The sequence below is a fragment of the Taudactylus pleione genome, unplaced genomic scaffold, assembly GCF_031769625.1.
Source record: "Taudactylus pleione unplaced genomic scaffold, aTauple2 ptg000228l, whole genome shotgun sequence".
NCBI lineage: Eukaryota > Metazoa > Chordata > Amphibia > Anura > Myobatrachidae > Taudactylus > Taudactylus pleione.
In genome coordinates this window covers 881205-904964 of record NW_028284630.1, presented here as the reverse complement: position 1 = coordinate 904964, position 23760 = coordinate 881205, and the positions used below count along the sequence as shown (strand labels likewise).

Genomic DNA, 23760 nt, shown 5'->3' with positions numbered 1-23760 from the left:
GCGCTTCAGTTCACTACCTGCATACCTGGTTTGATTATTTTCAGTTTCACTACCTGCATACCTGGATAGCTCTAATTGTTTCTACTTGGACATTAACCCTTTTACTCCCACCACAGAACTCTTGTGCACATTTATATATTCCTGGACTTTTATTTACTGCCACATTATATGTCTACTCAAGCACTTATTAAAAATCCTAGTTTTATTTTCAAATCTGCTTCTGTGATCGCTCCTGCTACCACCCCGGGTCCACAAACAACCCAGAACATAACAGTTTGCACTGGCCCCATGGAGCCGGCCATGGATCAGGAGTCAGGAGTGGATTTTTTCCGGTGCATTTCTGGTCGTTTAGAAAATCTGGAAAACATGCAGCATCAGATGGCTCAATTTCTGCAAGAGATGTCCAAGCGACAGGACAGTTTGCAAACTTCCTTTTCTACCCCTGAAGTACCAGCATCTACATCTGCATCAGCGTCTGGGATACAGGAGGCAGATCATCTCCCCGCTTACATCTTCCTTTACCAAATAAATTTGACGGCAATCCTAAACTCTGCCGAGGATTCCTAAATCAGTGTGACATACATTTTACCCTGCAGCCTGACAACTTTCTAACTGCAAGAACTAAAGTGGCTTATATAGTCTCTCTGTTATCCGGCCAGGCCTTGGAATGGGCTTCCCCACTCTGGGAGCACTCAGATCCGCTGCTGGATAATTATGCAGGCTTTGTGTCATCCTTCAGGAGGATTTTCGATGAACCTGGGCGTACTGTATCAGCATCATCAAACATCATGACACTGAGACAAGGGGTCCGTCCTGTCAGTCAATATGCCGTGCAGTTTAAAATTTTAGCATCAGAGCTCAAATGGAATGAGGAAGTCCTCACCTTGGCCTTCTAGCATGGGTTGTCAGACCGACTAAAATATGATCTAGTCACTCGAGAGCTTCCTACTAATCTGAACGACATGATTTCGTTGTGTATCAAAGTTGACCTACGCTTCAGGGAACGTCAGGCTGAAAAAAACAGAACTGACCGGCAAAGGTCATTTACCCCCTCCATTTCTACCCATTCCATTCCTTCTCCTACTGAAGAGGAGCCTATGCAGGTGAATCATACACACCTCTCCAAAGAAGAACGTCAGAGAAGAATGCAAAAGAACCTCTGTCTGTACTGCGGAGAGTCCGGTCACCTGCTGATCTCCTGCCCCCGTAAACCGGGAAATGCCAAATCCTAACTGACCCTGGAGACATCAAGTTAGGAGTTATGAACCCATCTCCAAAAATTAAAGATTTCACGATTACCCTAGCCTTGGATCTTAAACCCAAACCTGTCTTTGCTACTGCTCTACTCGACTCGGGAGCAGCCGGAAATTTCATAACGTCTAGTTTCATAGATAAATTTCAGATTCCTTGTTTGTCTCTCAACCATGCCATCTCTCTGACCTCTATAGACGGACGCCCTCTAACTAACGGGATAGTCACCAAAGAGACTCATCCAGTATTGGTCCGAATTGGGGCACTTCATTCTGAGTCCTTAAAATTCCTGGTGATATCAGAGGCCTCTCAAGAAATTGTTCTTGGTCTACCCTGGTTATGTCAACATAATCCCAGGATTGATTGGAGTTCTATGCAGATTCTGTCATGGGGTATGGACTGTCAGAAATCCTGTCTTCCAAAAATTAGACCTGTGAGAAAGACAGTTCCATTAGTTTCTTCTGCCATTCCCAAGGAATATCAGATGTTCGCCGATGTTTTCTCTGAACAACAAGCAAATATCTTACCCCCTCATAGGGAATGGGACTGTCCAATTGAATTGATACCTGATAAGATACCACCTCGTGGTCGTACCTATCCGCTGTCCTTGCCTGAGACTCAAGCCATGACCGAGTACATCCGGGACAACCTGGCAAAGGGGTTCATTCGCCCCTCTACTTCACCTGCCGGAGCTGGGTTTTTCTTCGTTGGCAAGAAGGACGGTGGTCTAAGACCATGTATCGATTATCGAGGTCTTAATGACATTACTGTAAAGAATCGATACCCTCTTCCCCTGATTACTGAGTTGTTTGATAGGGTCAAGGGCTCTGTCATTTTTTCTAAATTAGATCTGAGAGGGGCTTACAACCTCATTCGTATCCGAGCTGGCGATGAATGGAAGACCGCTTTTAATACCAGAGATGGACATTTCGAGTATCTGTTATATGTTTCGGTTGTTGTCTATCTGGATGACATACTGATTTTTTCACCCTCTGTGGCTAAACATCAAGAACATGTTAAAGAAGTTCTGACCCGTTTGAGTGAAAACCACCTTTACTGCAAACTGGAGAAGTGTGTCTTTGGAGTGCACAGTGTACCTTTTCTCGGCTATGTAATATCTGGCTCCAGTTTAGAAATGGACCCCAAGAAGGTACAAGCAATTCTGGATTGGACCCGACCTCAGACACTGAAGGCCATCCAGAGATTGTTGGGCTTCGCCAATTATTATAGGCGCTTCATTAAGGGATTTTCTACACTGCTGGCTCCCATTACAGCCTTGACCCACAAAGGTGCTAATCCTGCCCAATGGTCACCTGAGGCAGAGTCTGCCTTTCATCTTCTAAAACAGGCCTTTATCTCAGCACCAGTTCTTCGACAACCAGATCTGGACAGGCCTTTTTTGTTGGAAGTAGACGCATCATCTGAAGCTGTGGGAGCAGTCTTGTCTCAACGTTATGAGGACAACCGAGTCCATCCGTGTGGGTTCTTTTTTAAAAAATTCTCACCTGCCGAAAGGAACTACACCATAGGTGAGCAAGAACTACTAGCTGTAAAGTTGGCGTTGAAGGAATGGAGATATTTGCTAGAAGGCGCCAAGTTTCCATTTACTGTATTTATGGACCATAGAAATCTCCTATTTCTCAAAAACCTCCAATGTGTGAGTCCTCGTTTGGCCCGCTGGGCAATATTCTTTGCCAGGTTTCAGTTCACCCTGACCTTCCGGTCTGGAGCACTTAATCAGAAGGCTGATGCCCTATCGAGATCTCTCCTCTGTGATGATCAATCTGAAAATCAAAGCAATACCCCTGTCTTGGAATCAAGAGTTTTCACCGCATTACAACTTCAGCCTCCTACGGGAAAATCATTTGTGGCCCCGGAATTAAGGAAGCAGCTTCTCACTTGGGCACATTCCTCTCGCTTCGCAGGGCACTCAGGCACTCGGAAGACCTTGGAGTTCCTGAAAAGACACTATTGGTGGCCTTCTATGAAGGCAGATATAATGGAGTTCATCTTTTCCTGCTCCACCTGTGCCCAGCATAAATCATCATGACAAGCTCCAGCTGGGGAATTGCTTCCATTACCTACTCCATCACGTCCATGGATGCATCTCTCCTTGGATTTCGTCACAGACCTGCCAGTCTCTCAAGGTTTCAACACTATCTGGGTTGTAATAGACCGATTTTCTAAGATGGTCCTATATACCATTGAAGAAGTTACCTTCTGCCTCTGACCTGGCACAGTTGTTTGTCCAACACATATTTCGTCTACATGGCCTTCCTGCTGAAATTGTCTCTGACCGTGGTGTGCAGTTTACTGCAAAATTCTGGAGGGCTTTGTGTTCTGTTCTTCAAGTGAAGTTAAACTTTTCCACGGCCTACCATCCGCAAAGCAACGGCTCCACCAAGAGAGTTAATCAAGATCTAGAGACTTTCTTAAGAATTTTTATGTCATCTTCCCAGGACAATTGGGCTGCCTTGCTGCCGTGGGCTGAGTTTGCACATAATGCTTCCTACCATTCATCAACTAACCAAACGCCATTTCAAGTTGTATATGGCCTTCATCCTCGTGTTCCCGAATTCCGAAGCCTGCCTGTTTTCGATGTTCCGGCCGTGGAGGACACGGTGCGGAATTTTGCCGCCATCTGGACTCAAGTACGGTCTGATTTGTTGAAGGCATCCTCTCGCTATAAGACCCAGGCCGATAGAAAGCGTAGAATAGTTCCACGCATGCAAGTTGGAAGCCAGGTCTGGTTATCCACCCGGAATCTTTGTCTGAGGGTTCCTTCTATGAAATTTGCACCACGCTTCATTGGTCCCTTCTCCATAACAGAAGTCATTAATCCAGTGGCCTATCGTCTACAGTTACCCCCATACCTAAAAATCCCTAATTCCTTCCATATTTCCTTATTGAAGCCCCTGGACCTGAATGAATTCCATAGTGCTCTACCTGCTTCTCCTCAAGTCCAGACGGAGAGAAAAGTTCCGTTTGAGGTCGCCCAGATCTTGGACTCTCGTCTACGCAGAGGTCATCTACAGTATTTGCTGGACTGGAAAGGTTACGGTCCAGAGGAACGTTGCTGGACCGATGCTCGTGATGTCCACGCTCCCACGCTCATCAGGAGATTCCATTCTGCCCATCCGGAGAAGCCTGGTGAGTGTCCTGAGGCCACCCCAAAAGGGGGGGTACTGTCACGGCCAGGGTATTTCAGCATGGTGCTAGGCGAGTGTTACCTGTGAGGTCATTGTGGCGCGGGCTGTATGGTGGCGGAGCTGGTGTCTGGCGGGGGGCTTTAGCTGTGCGCATTGTTGTGCAGGCCTGTTGTCACTCTGCGCTGGTAAGGCCTGGCGGCGTCTCCATTCCGTTTGGCATGGGCGCCGCCATCTTGCCTTCTGGCCATGTGATGCGGCTGGCCAATCCTGGTGAGTCACATGTTCCCACTGGCCAGTAACAGCACGGCATGGGGTATTTAGGAAGGTTCAGTGCCTTCCTTCTTTGCCAGTGCAACGTGTATCTCAGCCTAGCTGAGAGGGAGTTCTCTGTGCTTATCCTGTTCCTGTGTATTCGCTGTCTGCCAGTCTGCCTGTCAGCTCCTAGCTCCCACTGGACTACCCCGCTTCCTCCATCATCCTTGCCCATACCTGAGTGCCTGAGCCTGCTGACATCATGCGCTTCAGTTCACTACCTGCATCCCTGGCTTGATTATTTTCAGTTCACTACCTGCATACCTGGTTTGATTATTTTCAGTTTCACTACCTGCTTACCTGGACAGCTCTAATTGTTTCTACTTGGACATTAACCCTTTTACTCCCACCACAGAACTCTTGTGCACATTTATATATTCCTGGACTTTTATTTACTGCCACATTATATGTCTACTCAAGCACTTATTAAAAATCCTAGTTTAATTTTCAAATCTGCTTCTGTGATCGCTCCTGCTACCACCCCGGGTCCACAAACAACCCAGAACATAACAGAGAGCTTTACTGTTTTAGTGGATGGATTCCTCTTTGGATGCTTGGGTGAGGGGAATCATTTCAAGGGGTATACATGAACTTAAATGGCACAGCCCTAAAGTGGTTCTCTTTAACAGACTTGCTCACAAATCCATTGAAGTGTCTGGGATATTTGGGATTGGAAGAAGGTATTTGCTTTTGCAGAAGTGGCAGTCCCTGTTCCTGTGAACTATAGTGGGTTGGTGCTCTATTCCAACCTTTTTCTGGTACAGAATTTTAAAAGCTTGGTGGGCAACTTCAAGATGGAAAGCTTAAGGGCTGTCATCAATAGGATGGAAAATGGGGGATTTATGTTATCCATAGATATCTAAGATGCATTACCCTGTATGAGAAGGTTTGCAGTATCATTTGGGCATTTTTGACTCAGAGGTCTTCCAATTGATATTGCCACAGTTTCAAGGATGTTTGCAAAAGTGGTGGCGGTTATATCTGCTCTTCTTATGTCCAAAAGGGTATCTGTATCTGTGTTCAACCTACATACATTCATCTGGTTGTTTCTTGGGTTCTTCAGGAGGTTCTTAGAGCTTTGCATCATCTATCTTTGAACCATTGAAAGAGAGAGAGAGAGATGGATTTGAGTTTTCTGACTTGGATGATAGTGTTCCTTGTTGTAATTTCTTTTTTGGCAAAAAGGGTGCCAGAGTTACTGTAGGTACTCTCTTCTGGTTGTCTACTTTTCTCATTTTCCATGATGATAGGGCAAAGCTCTTATTTCAACCTAAGGTAGTCACTAGATTCCATTTGAACCAAAAATATCAAAGATCCATCTTTTCCCAGAAAGATATTTAGATTTTTCTAAAATGCCATTAGAGTTCTTAAGATTTATTTCCTTAGGATACAATAGAGACGCCAGACAGATGAGCTCTTTATCTTTTATGGGTCTCATGGGCTAGGCAGACCTTTGCGCATTGGATAATGGAGTTTATTTGGCTGGCTTATGTGGGAGCTTATGTTGTGGATACAATGAAGATACATTCCACCAGATTGGTGGGGCCTTTGTGGGTGACGAGGTATGGTATCTTAGAGTAATATTTGTGCAGAGTGGCCATCTGGCTTTCCATGCACACTTTCACAAAATTTTAGAAATTCCATACTGTAGCATCCAGGGATATTAATTTTGGGTGAAAAGTGCTCTGCACTGCCCAGTAGCACCCTGCCATTAGGGACAGCTTTGACAAGTCCCCTAAATTTCCAATATTCCCCACTGGATGAAAGAGAAATCTTACACTACAGTAAATCTTTTTCTCTGCTTCCCTGCATCTTACTGGACACCCTCTCTAGCTCTGTAGTTTTCCTTTTTTTTCATACTTTTTTTAGGAGGCAGTATACATTTCTCATCTCTGCTTTCCTCTCATTTGGGCTTTATTAGTGACTTAATTCTGCCATTGGGGTATATATAGGGGGAGGAGCATGAGATATGCACCAAAAAGTGCCAGTATCTTTAGATTGTGAGCAGGGCCCTCTTCTCTCATATGCTTTACCTTCCCCAACTTATAGCATCATCACCTTCCCAATGTCAACAGTAGCACCAAACCTTGGGTTTAGCTGCCCTGCTGTTTATTTGGGTGCTATGACTGCTGCAGAAATTATTATCAAACTTGTCCATTTTCTGCAATATTTTGTAATGCAAGTCACTTGTTTTGTTCATACTGTCTCTGTTTATGTACTCTGTAAGGCACTGTGGACCCCTTGTGGTGCCATATAAATAAAGGAGAATAATAATAATAGTATGATTGTGAGATGCTATATAGCTTGCTCTATTAAAATGTTGAGAGAATCCAATGCAACATTGCCCCCGGTGGTCATTATTGTTGTTGAAATTTATTATTATTATTATTATTATTATTATTATTATTATTATTATATTAAAAGATATGCAATCAAAAAATAAGTATGTATTTGAAATTTATACAAGTATACATTCTATCCACTTAGCCAAAAATGAGTACAGTTCACCAAACAAATTTTAAGATATTACATGTTTCTTTTTACTTTTCCAGAACAAAATCATTAGCAAATAAATTAAATATATTTTATGACCTCAAACACAGTTTAGAAAATGTAAAAGTGGGCATTGCCAAATTACTATCATGTTTAATAAATGCTCTTGTACAAATTTAATGAAATCTGCTGCCTTTCAAATAACTGCTTTTATTTGCTCTTACTTAAACATATTTTTTTTAAGCAACAATTCTACAAAAGTCTTTGGCACTAGATAATGCAAATTCTAATAATAGTTATACTATTTTCTATATATATATATATATATATATATATATATATAGATATATATAAACAAAAATACAGTAATTCTTTTCACAAATTCTTCTTAATTTTTCCAGAACAATATTTTCTTCAGTTTTTTTTAATCCAACCCACTATATGCAGTGCAGTCAAGCAGGCGGTTTAAATCTTGCATTTTTTGTGCAATTTTGCCTGATTTACTCCCCCTGTGTGTTAATTACTTTTGAATTCATTCAGATTTTCCTTAAGAACTATATTACATTACAGTACAACAATGCATCTGCACTGTTTATTTCACAGGGTTCAGTTAAATTATTGATTTAACTGGGTTACAAGAATAGCTCTGTTGATTATTGTTTTCTCATTATTTGCTTGGTATTTCATTAGATTAGACAAATTACTAATTTTTTCTTTTTCATATCTGACCTATTTGAACAGGATCCAGAACTGGTGCGCAACATCTGCCGCTGGGTTAGACAAGCTGTCAAAATTCCTTTCTTTGCCAAGCTGACCCCAAATGTCACAGATGTTGTGCAGATTGCAATGGCTGCACAAGAAGGTAAGTAATAAATTGTGACACTATGTAGAGGCCATGCGAAATAGCAGGTCCAAGACAATCTGATGATGAGAATGTTCAGGGGAAATATAATAAAGCTATATTTTCTTTGCAATGTTTTTTCAGACACAAATTGGACTGAGCAGAATAATAATATTAATAGCAATAATACTAATAATAGTAATAATAATAGTAATAAAAATAATGATATTCATATACGCTTTAAATATAATGGTGAGTGAGATTTTTGTCGAGTAAATTAAAAACATTTCTGAACATTTAAAATGGTAACAAAGGCATAGTAATAAGAGTATAATACACAAGTGATAGTAATATATTTAGAAATGTCTGTAAATAATATCTGTATAAATCATCAAGGCAATTTATAAATTGAAAGACAGTTTTGGATCCTCTGTGCTTCTCAATTTGTGAAATGCAACTCATTTTGCAGAGCAGTGTAGAAACTGAGGGATTTAATTTTATGGAGTCAGATTATTGTAATAAAATTAGATATGTGTGGGTCCAGTTCTCAGAGAACCAACAGCAACCAAATTTAGGGGTTCTGAGTCAAACTGAGTCTGGAATCAATTCGGGCTACGGAGTCAAACTGAGTCCCATTTTGGATCTTCCTGCGGTTCGGAACTTGGATTTAAAAACCAAACTCAGATTTTGGATGGCATGCTAACAGGACAAAATGATGCCACTTTAGCTGTTTTTTTAATTTAAAAAATACAGATCCAAAACCAAAAAACATGAGGGTAGTTTTCCAAAACCAAAACCAAAACACGAAGATGAATCCGGATCTAAAACCAAAACATGGGGTCAGCGTACATCTCTAAATAAAATAAAGGGATGGAGAGGGGTTTTTTCATTCACCCTCTACAAAGTACATAAATTGTACTTACTATACTTTACATGAGACAAAAGTGTTCCTATGCATAGTGCAGTGTATCTACTGTATATACTATTTTCATAAGGTCTGTCCCGTGTCCTGAAGGAGCACGCAGTGGGAGCCAGGGTATGCAACCCAACAGCTCCCACTACGAGGGAACAGATCTAGCACTGCAGGGTCCGGTCAGCCTCCAGGGATAGGTAACAGAGAGGAGGAGGGGTGTGAGACTAGACAGATAGGGAGGGGGGTCAGGATGGAATGGAGCGTGGAGGGGGGTGAGAAGCAGTCACAGCAGGGGGGCAGAGTGGTGAAAAAAGGGGTGAGTGGCTGGCGGGGCGGTCTGAGGTGACCCAGCATGTCCTGGATCCCTTTACTAGTTAAAACATAATTGAATAATGAAAGAAAGGTTCAGCATGCATCTCCCAACAGGTGTCAGCGGTGTGCAATGGGGGTTAGTTCACATAGCAGGTAACTTAACCAGGGATTTGTTTATTAACTGGTGGAAAGCAGGTGCAGAATAACATAGGGTTAAACATTGTGCAGCAGCATGCAATATCTCCAGGTGCAGCCAGGAACATATGTGGTTAATTCAGGATGGTGTAGTGTGCACCTATATGCACATATACACAGTAGTGGTGGGATATATAATATATGTAGCAGCGGTGACACAGTGGTATAGTGGTTTATCTGCCTGCAGTGTACAGTCTCCGTAAGGGGCACATTCTTCACTTCACTGGACAGAGTAGAGAAGACGCACAGAGAACTAAGTATGTGCAGTAGCTTACTTGTAGGGTCACAGGTTGTACATCTGGTACTAGTACCCGGATGGAAAGAGGGGCTGCGCGCAGAGCACTTTCCATTAAACACCCCCTCGCTCAAGGCTGTTTCTAGTTACATAATAATTCCACATTTTAGACATCTCATCTTTAACCACAAACACAGGGTGATATGTAATACATACCACAGCAACATGTCCACATTTTTGTACAAAGGCATTTAGTGCATGTGACATTAGACCTTTGGTTATCATATATGTAAGATTTCCCTCACTAGCAGGGCCGGATTAAGGTCTGTGGGGGCCCAGGGGCAGCAAACTTGTGGGGATCCCTATATACCACCTTTTCTTGTCACCATGGGAATTTTTTTTCTTTCTATTCACCGTAATGCCTCCAGTAGTAATGCCCTTCTTGCAATGTCCCCAGTAGAAGTGCTCCTTATGCAGTGCCCCCAGTAATGCCCCCCACATGCAGTGCCCCCTGTAGTAGTGCCCCCAGTAGTGGTCCCCCCTATGCAGTGCCCCTTATATAGTGCCCCTAGTAGTAATCCCCCCTATACAGTGCCCCCAGTATTAGTCCCCACATATGCAGTGCCCCCAGTAGTTGTCCCCCCTATGCAGTGCCCCTAGTAGTAGTCCCCCTTATGCAGTGCCCCCGGTAGTAGTCCCCCTTATGCAGTGCCCCTAGTAGTAGTCTCCCTTATGCAGTGCCCCCAGTAGTTGTCCCCCCTATGCAATGCCCCCAGTAGTAGTCCCCCCTATGCAGTGCCCCCAGTTGTAGTCCCCCCTATGCAGTGCCCCCAGTAGTAGTCCCCCTATGCAGTGCCCCTAGTAGTAGTCCCCCTATGTAGTGCCCTTAGTAGTAGTCCCCCCTATGCAGTGCCCCTGGTAGTAGTCCCCCCTATGCAATGCCCTTAGTAGTAGTCCTCCCTATGCAGTGCCCCTAGTAGTAGGCCCCTATGCAGTGCCCCTAGTAGTAGTCCCGCCTATGCGGTGCCCCTGGTACTAGTCTCTCCTATGCAGTGCCCCTGGTAGTAGTCCTCCCTATGCAGTGCCCCTAGTAGTAATCCCCCCTATGCAGTGCCCCAAGTAGTTGTTCTCCCAAGTAGTTGTTCTCCCAAGTAGTTGTTCTCCCCAGTAGTAGTCCCCCTATGCAGTGCCCCCAGTAGTTGTCCTCCCCTACAGTGCCCCCATGAAGTGGAACCCCTATACAGTGACCCCTATAGGGGCCCCTCTATACAGCGCCATTGCCTCTTACACACACATACACAAAGAAAAAAAAAATTACCTGAAACCAAGCTCCTGACACGACTGCAGCTGTCCGCTCTGAGTCCTGGCTTGCTCTTCTCCTGCACCATGGGTGAGACACAGTGGTGTAACTAGGGCAGGGCAATCGGGGCACGTGCCCTGGGCACTGTGGGACTGGCGGCATGGGGGGGGTGCGCGCCGCTGGCCACGGTACCAGCCCGCCCTAGTTAGACAGTGTATCGTCGACCGCGGTGAGTGCGGTCAGCGCTACACATTTACACAGGGCTGGCGCTAGGCTTCCAGCGCCGGTCCTGTGCTGCACAGCTGAGCCCCTTCCCTCCCCCTGAGCACTTGCTCAATAGCGCCAGGAGGAGGGTGGCAGGTGGGCTCAGGCTGTGCTAACACACATATCGCCGCCAGCACGGTAGCGATGTGTGTGTTATTCAGCAGCCAATGAGAGTCAGACAGACTCTCATTGGCTGCTGCTGCTGCAAACACATCACCCGCGAGCAGCAGCGATGTGTGTGTGAATCAGCATCCAATGAGAGTCAGACAGACTCTCATTGGCTGCTGCTGCTGCACACACATCACCAACAGCGCTGTCTGTGATGTCTGTGTGAATCAGCAGCCAATGAGAGTCTCATTGACTGCAGCGTGCCCACTACAAGAGCCGGGCTTCCGTCCGACTCCTGCAGTGGGTAATGGGAGAGACGTCATGATGTCTCTCCCATAATGCAGAGCGGGGGCACTGTCCGGGAGGATGGTTGTGCGGACAGCGGCGGGAGCAGGAGCGTGGATACAGGTAAGTATTTTTCTTTTATTTGTTTCATTTCAGTGTGTATTTCGGGGGGGCGCGCTCTATTACTAAGGAGGGGACTACTACTGGGAGCACTACTGGGGGGGATACTACTGGGGGCACTGCTTAGGGGGGGGACCACTACTGGGGGGGATACTACTGTGGGCACTGCTTCGGGGGGACCACTACTGGGGACTACTACTGGGGGGGATACTACTGTGGGCACTGCTTCAGGGGGGGACCACTACTACGGGGGATAATACTGGGGGCACTGCTTTGGGGGGGACCACTACTGGGGGGGATACTACTGTGGGCAGTGCATCATGGGGGACCACTACTGGGGACAACTACTGGGGGGGATACTACTGGGACACAGCTTCGGGAGGGGACCACTACTGGGGACTACCACTGGGGGGGGATACTACTGTTGGCACTCCATCATGGGGGACCACTACTGGGGACTATTACAGGGGGCACTGCATCAAGGGGGACTCCTACTGGGGGAACTATATAAGGGCTTACTATTGGGGGCACTGCACAGGGGGACCACTACATGGTGCACTGAAAAGGGAGAACCACTACAGGGGGCACTGCATAAGGGGGACAACTACTGGGGGCACTGTATAAGGGGCACTGTATATGGGGATCACTACTGGGGGCACTGTATATGGGGAATCACTACTGGGGGCACTGTATAAGGGGAACTAATGGGGGGCTGCATAAGTTGGACCACTACAGGGGGCACTGTGTAAGGGGCACTGCATATGGGGGACCACTACTGGGGGCCTGTATAAGGGGAACTATTTGGGGGCTGCATAAGGGGGACCACTACTGGGGCCACTGTATAAGCGGCACTACTGGGGGCCTGCATAAGGGGGACCACTACTAGGGGCACTGCATAGGGGGGACTGTATAAGGGGCACTGCATTAAGGTGCAAATGAAAAGAAATGTTCCCGAAGACAAGAAATGGGTGTGTGTCATGTTGACACACCCCATTTTTCAGTGGCCATGCCCATTTTTTGCTGCACGCGCCATAGGTGCGCGCATATAGGGTGGGTGGGGGCTCCATTTTGCCCTAGGCTCCAAATACCCTAGTTACACCACTGGAGAGACATCATGATGTCTCTCCCATCACCCGCAGCGGGGGTAGCCGGAAAGATCATGAGTGAGCTCCAGCTGGCTCCCTCCTTTGACTTACCAGCCTATGAGAGTCTGTCTGACTCTCATCGGTTGCTATTGGTAGCCGTGTGTTTGTTACTCTGTAGTGTGGATCGAGCTCACTGCGGCGGGTGCAGACTGCGGGCCCCGGTAGTGGGGACCCCTCTGTGTGTGGGGACCCAGGGATGACCGCCCGTGTTGCCCCCCCTTAATCCAGCCCTGCTCACTAGTCACCAGGGCCAGTGCAAGGTTTCTGGGTGCCCTAGGCAAAATTTCATCCATCGCACCTGCTCCCTCTAATTCATAATATGCCACACATTAGTCACCCCAATTTATAATATGTCACACAAAAGTGTCTCAAATTCATAATATACTATATAGAAGTCCCCCAACTAATATTCCACACAGCAAAGCCCCAAAATCATAATGTACCTCATAACACTGCCCCCAATTCATATACCACACATCTGTGCCACAAATTCATTATGTGCCACACAGCTGTATCCCCACTTCATAATTATGCTACACATGAATGCCTACAATACATAAAACATGCCACACATTTGTGCCCCCAATACATAATAAGCCACATTTGTGCCCCCAATACATATTCTATACATAATACAATTTATTGTATGCCACAGTCACGAATTATGCCACACAATGCCCACACTACATATGTCACATGTACTTCAAATTCTTTATATGCCATACACCTGGGTCCCTTATACATTATGCCACACATCCATGCCCAATACATATTTATGTCATGCATCTGTGCCCCAATATATGTCAGTACCCATTAACCCCCCCACACTAACCTTTTCAGTACTCATTAACACAGACACACATTCACCCTGCCAGCACTCATTAACACACACATTCACCCTGCCAGCACTCAGTAACACACACTCACCCTGCCAGCACTCAGTAACACACACTCACCCTGCCAGCACTCAGTAACACACACTCACCCTGCTAGCACTCATTGCCCCCACACACACTAACCCTTTCAGCACTCATTAATACAAATCACACACATTCACCATGCCAACACTCATTAAACCCCCCACACACACTCAACCTGCCAGTAGGGCCGCCATCAGGGGGAGACTGCCAGTCCTGGAGTGCCGGGCCTGGACAGAGAGGGGGCCCGCACCTCCTGTAGTGCCGACCCAGAGGCCTCACCAGGGCTCTGCTCCCCGGCTGCTTGGCCACTACTGTGCTACAATGAGGACAGGTGCTGCAATAGATTTGTGAGGCTGAGCGGCCCGCCCGGCTGTCTCTGCCTCCCCGAGTCCCTCCTCATACTTTGGCATGCCGCAGCCCACAGTCTGATCACACTGAGAAGGGGAGTGAGACATTAGGACATTGTGACATCCTGACGGCTTATACCCCAGCCAGCTAGAACAACACCCTGTAAGATAGGAGCGAACACACTTCTCCCTGGCAGCTTGAGCCGATGCCCAGCACAGTGATCACAGACAAGAAGTGGAATAGAGGAAGAAACAGAAGAATCGGTAAGTAAAAAGAAGGGGCACAAGATCATTAAACAAGTCACATACACACATACTGTCTAAGGGAAAGGGTGGAGGTGGCCTTGGGGGAAAAAAATCATAAAATACATATATATGACATATATATTGTAACTAAGCAGTGTGTGGGGGAAGGCATAAATGTATAAGTGATGGGGAGAAAAGAGGGGCTGGCTGGGGAGACAGAAGGGGGGCTAGAAAGACATTGCGGGGCTGGAGTTTGCCGGAACACTGGGGGTGCAGCTATTTTGGCAGTCTCGGGCCCCATAATTTCTGATGACAGCCCTGCCTGCCAGCACTCATTACACCCCCCCACAAACACACAGTGATCCTGCCAGCACTCATTAAAGCCCACCACACACTCACGCTGCCATCACTCAATAACTCCAGCATGTCACACAAACGAAGCATGTCTGAACTCATCAACGCACACTCACAAGTACCCCACCCCCTACACACATTTACCTATCCATTAATTCTTTCTCCTCACCAAAAAGTCATAACATACCTTACCAGGCTCCATTCAGCAACAGCAGCTCCTTCTGTTTTCTTTTGGGGCAGAGCTTCTTATGTGAGTGACAGCCTGGCACTCGGAGGAGAGGTAAGGGGCAGTCGCTACTGCTGCTTACTCTACTGCACTAACAGGTGACAGTGCAGTGCCGTGGATGAGGGAGATCCTGCATCAGTCTTGGTTGTTCCAGTTATAACTTAAAGATACATCCATCAATTTTTTCTTGTGGACTCAGCACCGCTCTCCAGTGGCCCGCACACTTACCGTAGGCAGCTGCCTGAAGCTGCCTAATAGTAGCACTGGCCCTGCTAGTCACATAAATCACTCTGATTAAGGTGCTCTCTCAGTGGTTCCCGAACGCGGTCCTCAACACGTCAACACACCCTAACAGTCCAGATTTTATGGATATCCATGCTTGAGCACATCAATTAGTGACTTATTCATTTTGATTTAACCATCTGTGCTCAGCCATCAATATTCTTAAAACCTGGACTCTTAGGGTGCCTTGAGGACTTCATTTTGGAACCGCTGTGCTGTCTACTACTGTACCTCTCTAATGAAATGGTATTTTATGCCTATATGCTTAGAACTACCATGATGTTTAGTGATAGAAGACAAATCAATTGCACCTTTGTTGTTACATGCGATGTTGACATGGTCATTTAAATTAAGAATATCTAATTCATACAAAGTCTCCTTCAGCCATAATGCCTCCTTAGCTGTTTCTATGAGCTATATAATCTGCCTTGATAGTGAATAAGGTGACAGTAGGCTGTTTCCTGCTTGCTCAACAAACGACTGTGCCCGACAATGCAAATAAACATCCGGTGTAGGAAAACCTGTCATCTTCATCCGATCCCCAATCGGCATCACAGAATGCTTGTAACTCTATATTTCCAGTTCTCATTAATTTTACCTTTAAGGAGTGTACCGTTTAAGTATCTGCGGGTGCGTTTAATGGCTGTCCAAACTCTCACTCTATTATATTTAGCTCAAAGTGCCTTGTGGTTCCTGAATCCTTGTACAAGCCATCTTTGCAGTTACATTCTGCCACATTAAACACTGATTCATTCCATCTATCATGCTTATATGATGAGGCACCACTTGGTTCTCTTGCTCTGTATTCTGAGGCCTTATGTCCTACTTTGTAGCACTTAAGCACTTAGTCCCTCATCTGGGTTAGAGGTATTACATGGATCTTGGGTAAGCTTCCACAGCTTTTCCCAATTTAACTGCAATTACATGACAAACTTCCATATAGTTTAGTTTTCTGATGCTGTTCGGTTAATGAAGCTCATACTGGCTCCTGCACTGTTCTTTATCCCTTGCATTAATATAGGACTTTTCTGTTCCATGTTGCTACATATTTTTTTTCTTGGTATTGTTCATACTGGTGACTGGACCCATGACCTATTGGCAGATATTATGAGGTTAAAAGGTGTCAGCGGTGTGTAATGGAGGTTAGTCCACATGTAAAAATTAACCAGGTGTAGGCTTATTAACTTGTAGAAAGCAGGTGCAGAATAACACAGGACTACACAGCATGCAGCAAGTACAGGTTGCAGCATCTACAGGTGTTGGATGCTGGATGGTGTAGTATGCACCTACTGTACATGCATATATACACAGTGGTGGCAATGGGATGTATAATTAACTAGCTGAAGTACCCGTCATTGCCCTGGTTTAAATCTTCAATTAATTAAGTTTTAATATGTATCAATCCAGTGGAAGGCCCTGAACAGGCTCCCTGGACCTCAACCACTTCACTAGTCATTCCAGACCAATTGCCACCCCTCTGTGAAGTTTTCTTCCAAATCCATCCAGTGGAAGGCCAAGAAGAGGCTCCCCAGGTCAAAGTTTTGCCGAGCATACCTCAACTGGAGGTCCGACCAGAACCTCAACCCCCTAGTATGTCTTCTGAGATACAAGCTTATAGTCTGTGAAGTTTTCATCCAAATCCATCCAGTGGAAGGCCAAGAAGAGGCTCCCCAGGTCAAAGTTCTGCCCAGCGTACACCAACTGGAGGTCCGACCAGAACCTCAACCCCCTAGTATGTCTTCTGGGATCCAATCTTACTACTCTGTGTGAAGTTTTCATCCAAATCCATCCAGTAGAAGGCTCAGAACAGGCTCTCTGGGACAAAGTTCTGCCCAGCGTACACCAACAGGAGGTCCAACCCAAGACTCTAACTCCTCTAAAACGTGGCCAGGATCCAACTAGAACACCTTGTGTTGGTTTCATCCCAATCAGTGCAGGGGTGTCTGAATGCATAACCAGACAAATAAACAGACCAATGAATTTCATATATAAGATTTGTCGCTCTGTCGATTTGTCGCAATATCACTATGTAGTCTAATAGCTTACTTTTTTAATACTAAATAGCTACAGTATGTAAGATTTGGCAGCTTTAAACTTTTTTTATATATATATCGATATATACGTAGCGGTGGTGACACAGTGGAATAGTGGGGTCTCTGCCTGTAGTGTACAGTCTTCATTGTAAATTAGATACTCAAGGGCACGTCCCTCTCTAAACAGGATGGAAAAGAGAAGACGCATGGAGAACAGTGCATGCACGTTCTCCTCCAAAAGAATCTACCTTAAGAAAAGTCTTACACCAAATTATAAGTGTATTACAGTCTATACTTAACAATGTGGCTCTGGGCAGTGACATTATAGATGTGTCCTCATGCATCTAGCCTCAATATGCCATGCAGTGCCACTTGCCTGGTGTGAGTGAGCCGTTAGGTCCCGTGAGACTGTGCTAGCTCCTGGCATCTTTTTTGTATCTTTTTTTCCTAAAATGTGTCGTCGAGAGTTTTTTTGCATCTTTCTTTGCTGAAAATGCATGGTGATGTGACAAGGATGCACCTGCAGACTGTGCTGATTAATTTGCTATGTGATACATGCCTATCTGTGTGCACCTGAGTCTGTATATGAACCACAGCGAAACTTGGAATGAAAAAAGCTGCGGCCGCTACATTATAACACTTCATATACAGTTTCAGAGACTCAGTCACACATAAATATACAAGTGTTGAAAAATCAAATTAATCAACACAGTATGCTGGTGCGTCCTAGACACATTGCATTGCTACTTGAATACATTTTTGGTAAAAAAAAAAAGACGCAAAAAGCCACCCGGCGCTAGCAGAGTCTCACTGGACCTCAGAGCCACATCTAGGGGTGTTCAAACAGTGCGGCCAAACAGGAGCGCCAGCCCATATAGGTGCAGTCCTCCCAACTATTCCAATTTCAGCCAGATAGTAATGTTTTGTGGGCACTGTCCCGCTCCTCCACTGAAGATCCAAAGCGTCCCATGGTCGGTCAGGAGGTTGGGGGCACTAAGGCACCGCCGCAGCTCTGCTTTGCTAAGCAGAGAGCAGCGGTGTCGGTGAAGCTGAAAGGATGCCGAGCGCATGCATGTAAACTGAATGAGGCACTAACAAACGTAAAGTGGGTAAAAATCTGCATTCGATTTACAGGCAGCCTTTGTTAGTGCCCCATTCAGTTTACACCCCACAGCATTTACTCTATTGCCCCCAACATCCCATATATTCATTCTCCAATGCAGCGCTGTATCTCCCCTAATTGCTAATAATATATAGGGAAGGCAAGACACCCTTTAGACACAGCTGCGCTACCTCAAGCCCTACATAGCAAGCGCAGTGACCTTATTACAACTTTTTTAACCTATAGGCTGCTTTTGCAATTAGGCGAGCCGGAGCAGGATCTTTTCAGCTCTACCCTGCAGGGTGTATACTGAAACATGTAACTGCACAAAAGTACCTCATTGTGAAGAGCACATATTGAATCATTTGGTATTTGAATTAAAACCAATTCTCTCCAAATCCCTTCTAGAATTCTTCATTAAGTCCCCTATAGTTAAATAGACTTTTCCCTGTCAGTTATTATTTTTTATATATTGCCACCATATTAGGCAGCATTGTACAGAAAATATTAACATTCACATCAGTCCCCTGCAGATCCTCTATGACACATAGGCATACTCTGGATGGGAAGTGGAACATCCACCCTACACAAACAACCAACATCTGGAGAACTATACAACCTGCACAGATAGAGTCCTATTCAGAATCTTTGTTTTCCCCATACAATGGACAAAACATATTTATTCGGAATCCAATATATGACCTAAAGAAAGCCTTATCTCTTCCAAGTGAAACGACAAAAGCAATTATGTGGCGTCTTATAAAAAAGAAAAACTTATAAAGTTGACTTTTAATTATAAAGTAATAAAAGAGGAAAGGCTTCCTGTCATGAAGGAGTTAAACCAGAGGTTCCCTAACATGGTCCTCAAGGCACCCTAAAGGTCTGTACACTCTAGACGATGTCTAGTGTGTACCGACCTCGTCAGCGACAGAACCCGTGTGCATACACACTTGCCGATGCTGGGAGCAATGGAGCGGCAGCGGGGGCAATGCTGCATTCGACAGCATGCAGGTCCGATGGGCCATATCACTAGACAATGCGCCCAATATGACACTCCGATCCACCAGATCGGACGACATTTCATCTAGTATGTAGTATGTACCCGGCATTACAGTCCAGTTTAAAAGGATATCTATGCTTGTGCTCAGCTGGTATAATCAACTTGACTGAGGTACTAATTAAATCACCTGTTTTTAAGTATGGATATCCTAAATACCTGGACTGTTAGGGTACCTTGAGGACTGAGTTTGGGAACCACTGGGTTAAACAATTGCATGACTCTAACGCAAGTATAGCCATGGTACAGCAAACAAAAATCTCTTTTATAAGCATGTGCAAGGTGTGATGATTATCAAAGTAGTGAACTGAGGCTTGGGGCAAGGGCTCAGATCTTTTCAGAACCTCTGTCTTTTGCCATTCTGTTTGATTTCCAAAGCAAAATAAAGAGCAACGGAGAAGTAGCAATAGATTGTTCTGTATAGCAACCTTATGTATTGTGATTATTCAGGATGACACAGGGTTTGTTTTAACTTTGATTGATAAGTTTTTTTAACCACAGGAAACCTATAGAAGTTAGACATACAGAGGGGAGGGTTAGGTTTAGGCACCCTCGAGGGGAGTTAGGGTTAGGCACCCCCCTGCGAGGGTTAGGATTAGGCTAGAGGGAGGGGAGGTTAGGCACCACCAGGGGGAGGTTAAGGTTAGGCACCCCCCAAAAAGGGTTAGGTTTAGGGTGTGGGAAGGGCGGCTAGGTTTAGGCACCCCCTGGGTTAGCCTACTTACCTGCCCTGTCGGGAATCTGTGGCTTTGGGCTTCCAGCGTTGGCATTTCCCCCAACCCCCTGAAGAGTCTAGGTTGCACCTTACCCCCATTACAGTATGTAGCTGTTATATACTTGAGAGAAAAAAATAAATTAGAGATACAGAATATACATTCAAATAGAATCATAAGTGCAATCCCTATGGCTGTATGCATTTTCATATAAGAATTATTGTGTATACAAGCAGATCTTACTAAATTCTTTGGGGCTCATTTAAATTTGGATGTAAGTACATTTTATGACACGCCTCTCAGATGTAGCAGTACACGCCCACTTTACTGCCGTGCTCATAGGTGCTGCTTTCACAATCTCCCTGAAAAGCTTTTTCAAAACTAGGCAATTATGTCCCTACTTATGTCACTTGTACATGATGTTTCATTGTGCAAACAGGGCTGATTCAGAGGTGGATGAAGTGTTGCTGTCGCGCGCAGTTGGCCCATGTTGTAAGTCCGCCCATGCGTCCGAGTCGTACTGCGCTTGCATTCCGATGGTTACCGCAGGGAGATGCAGAATGATTTCGGATGCTGGGGATTTCAGTGGTCATTCCTGGGATGTAACATGAGGGGATGGCTAGCCAGATACGGGCGTGCCGCAGGTGTGTTACTGACAACTTCTGTGCCTATACACGCAGTAGTGCTGACTTGTGCAAGTTACAATGTTGCATTTGATGGTGCATCTAAAGAAGCACCATGACGGATTAGCGCCGCTGCAAGTGGGCATCTCAGTATGCTCAGAATTGGCCACAGCGTTAGCATAAAGACGCAGACTCGGCTGCGACAAAAGAAAGTTGTTTGTGCACATCACAGGGCTAGAAAATGGACAACATGGTTTTCTGGTCACATCTCTTTATCCAATGGCTGCCGATAATTGTTGTCAGGTGACCTGCCGTTGTGAAGAGATGTGATTCACCCAGTCATCTTCAAAATGTAAAAATGTCACATGATATGAAGGGGTTAATTCCCTACATCTTTATTACTTTGGTAACATTTTATACTTCGAGCAATGTAGTCATCTATTCCTGCTTTTAATTAATCATGCATAAGTGTTTTTTTTGTCTTTTTTGTGCCAAAAACCCCCAGAAAATGTACTTGTGTAAAAGTAATTCCCAGTGAAACTAACAGTGGCAGAGAAACCTAGACATGATCCTCAGCTGTAGGAGATTGTTAGCAGTTTTATTGTTGTTAATATTACTATTGTTGTTGGTAAGGTTGTGGACAAAATACCCTTTCTTTGGAAATATTTATGCCCAACACATATTCGTATATTTTCCTATAAGACTACTGCTAATGGTTATTTTATTATTATTATTATTATTATTATTATTATTATTATTATTATTATTATGTTTTTGGACAAAATACAAATTTTCGATTGGAAATATTTATACCCAACATATATTTGTATATTTCCCTATAAGACTACTGCTAATTGAAAGTAGTAGTAGCAGTATTATTATTATTATTATTATTATTATTCTGGGCTTACACGTTCAGATAAAATGCCTGTCAGACCGACAGACATTTTATCTGACAGCATGCCAGCCACAGATGTCTGCGGCATACACTGTGAGATTTCAGCCCGACATCTGCGCTCCGCCCCCGGGGGAGGAGACATTTCCCTGTTCCTTCCATGGGAAGGAATACAGATTATTATTATTATTATTATTATTATTATTACCAGTTATTTATATAGCGCACACATATTCCGCAGCGCTTTACAGAGAATATTTGGCCATTCACATCAGTCCCTGCCCCAGTGAAGCTTACAATCTATATTCCCTATCACATGCTCACACACATACAGGGTTAATTTTTGTTGAGAGCCAAGTAACCTACCTGTATATTTTTGGAGTGTGGGAGGAAACCGGAGTACCCGGAGGAAACCCATGCAAGCACAGAGAGAATATACAAACTCCACACAGTTTGGGCCGTAGTGGGAAATGAACCCACAACCTCAATGCTGTGAGGCAGTAATGCTAACCATTACACCATCTGTAATGTCGGTCTGTCAGCTGCGGCTGGGCATACACTGCCTGACACGGCCGACAGTTTACCCCCTGAATATTGCATGGGACGGGCATGCTGGACAATCCGGCATGCCCGACCGAGCAAAATTTAACAATCGTTCGCCCGCACACATGTTACAATTATCGGGGCGATCCGCGGATATCGGGCGGATCGCCCCGATAATTGTAGCATGTATGGCCAGCTTTAGTAGTAGTAGTAGTAGTACTATTATTGTTATTATTATTATTTGTACTACCATTTGTGAATAAAATACATACAGTATTATACAGTGCTGTACATTAAGGGGATCACAAAACAAATAATTAACATACAGTACAATGATAAAAAAAGTAAATAATATACAGTACAATGATAAAAAAGAAAATAATATAAAGTCTCAAAGAGATTTTGTTTTAGCAGGAAGTAAAAATGTGATTTCCTATGATGTAATATCAAAGGGTTAAAACATGTTCTGTTTCACAGGTGGTGCAGATGGTGTTACAGCAACCAATACAGTCTCAGGACTGATGGGACTTAAAGCAGACGGAACACCATGGCCTGCAGTTGGAAGAGGGAGCAGGACCACATATGGTGGCGTGTCTGGTAGGTGTTGCCCTTTATGTTCTGAGCTCTTCCTTAAAGGCTGTTAAAACCTCAGGGGGTCCACGTTAGAAGCTCAGATGGCATGTTCACTGTAAGACACAATTCTCTGAGCTCAATCCTGGTCAGTGCGTTTCTAATAATTGTGACAGATGGAACATATTGAGTGTGAAGAGTCTCATGTTGCCCTTTCCTTAATACTGGAACCCAGCAGTATAATAGCAGAGTAAGGTCAATGGGAAAGAGACATTGCATGACCTGTTCCATTTATACAGTTTTTCTTGCTATTACTTTCTGCATTTTAGACAGGGGAATATAAAAATCTAAATTTGAGCATCAATGGTCACAGTCAGTTCTCGTCAGAAACAGAATCCAAGTGGGTACATTTTAAATAATTTTCTGTTAAAACCATGAACATTTCTCAGTTTGTGTAATAAGAATATCTGATACATAGAAAACACATTCAGGCCACCACTCTTTTATTACATTTATTAAACACACTTCCTTTTTTCAAATTGCTATTATGTCAATATGCATTGGTTCAATATGATGAGAATTCAATGAAGAAGTGTAAAATGAACGAAAAATTATCTGCATATTATTTACTGGCTAGAAAACGCACTAATTACACTCTGAAAATTTTCTGCAGCAAGTTGCTTTTTTTGTGCTACTAATACATTTTTCTTGTACCGTATTTAATAAAATCAGCTTGTACAGTAATAGAATATAGTTTAATTCTGTGATTAAAGAACTGGCTCAGATGTTTGATTCTAGAAGCTAGGAAGGGGAGTTTTAAGAGCCTTTTAATCATCTTTACCACCCACAATTACTGTGAGCTAATTTATCCTTAGGACTCGGTAAATAGCAATTTTCTACCAGGGTCAAGTCAGGTCCTGAGACAT

The 23760-nt window shown here is 44.5% G+C and overlaps 1 protein-coding gene across 2 annotated transcripts in view; it reads left to right on the top strand.

The window, feature by feature from the left end:
- Positions 1-23760, top strand: part of DPYD (dihydropyrimidine dehydrogenase) — a 1460234-nt gene that overhangs the window by 1080161 nt on the left and 356313 nt on the right. For both annotated transcript variants that reach the window (XM_088479173.1, XM_088479172.1), the window contains 2 exons: positions 7947-8067; positions 22742-22861. In XM_088479173.1, the coding sequence (XP_088335299.1) occupies positions 7947-8067; positions 22742-22861 (241 nt within the window). The remainder of the gene's footprint in view (positions 1-7946; positions 8068-22741; positions 22862-23760) is intronic.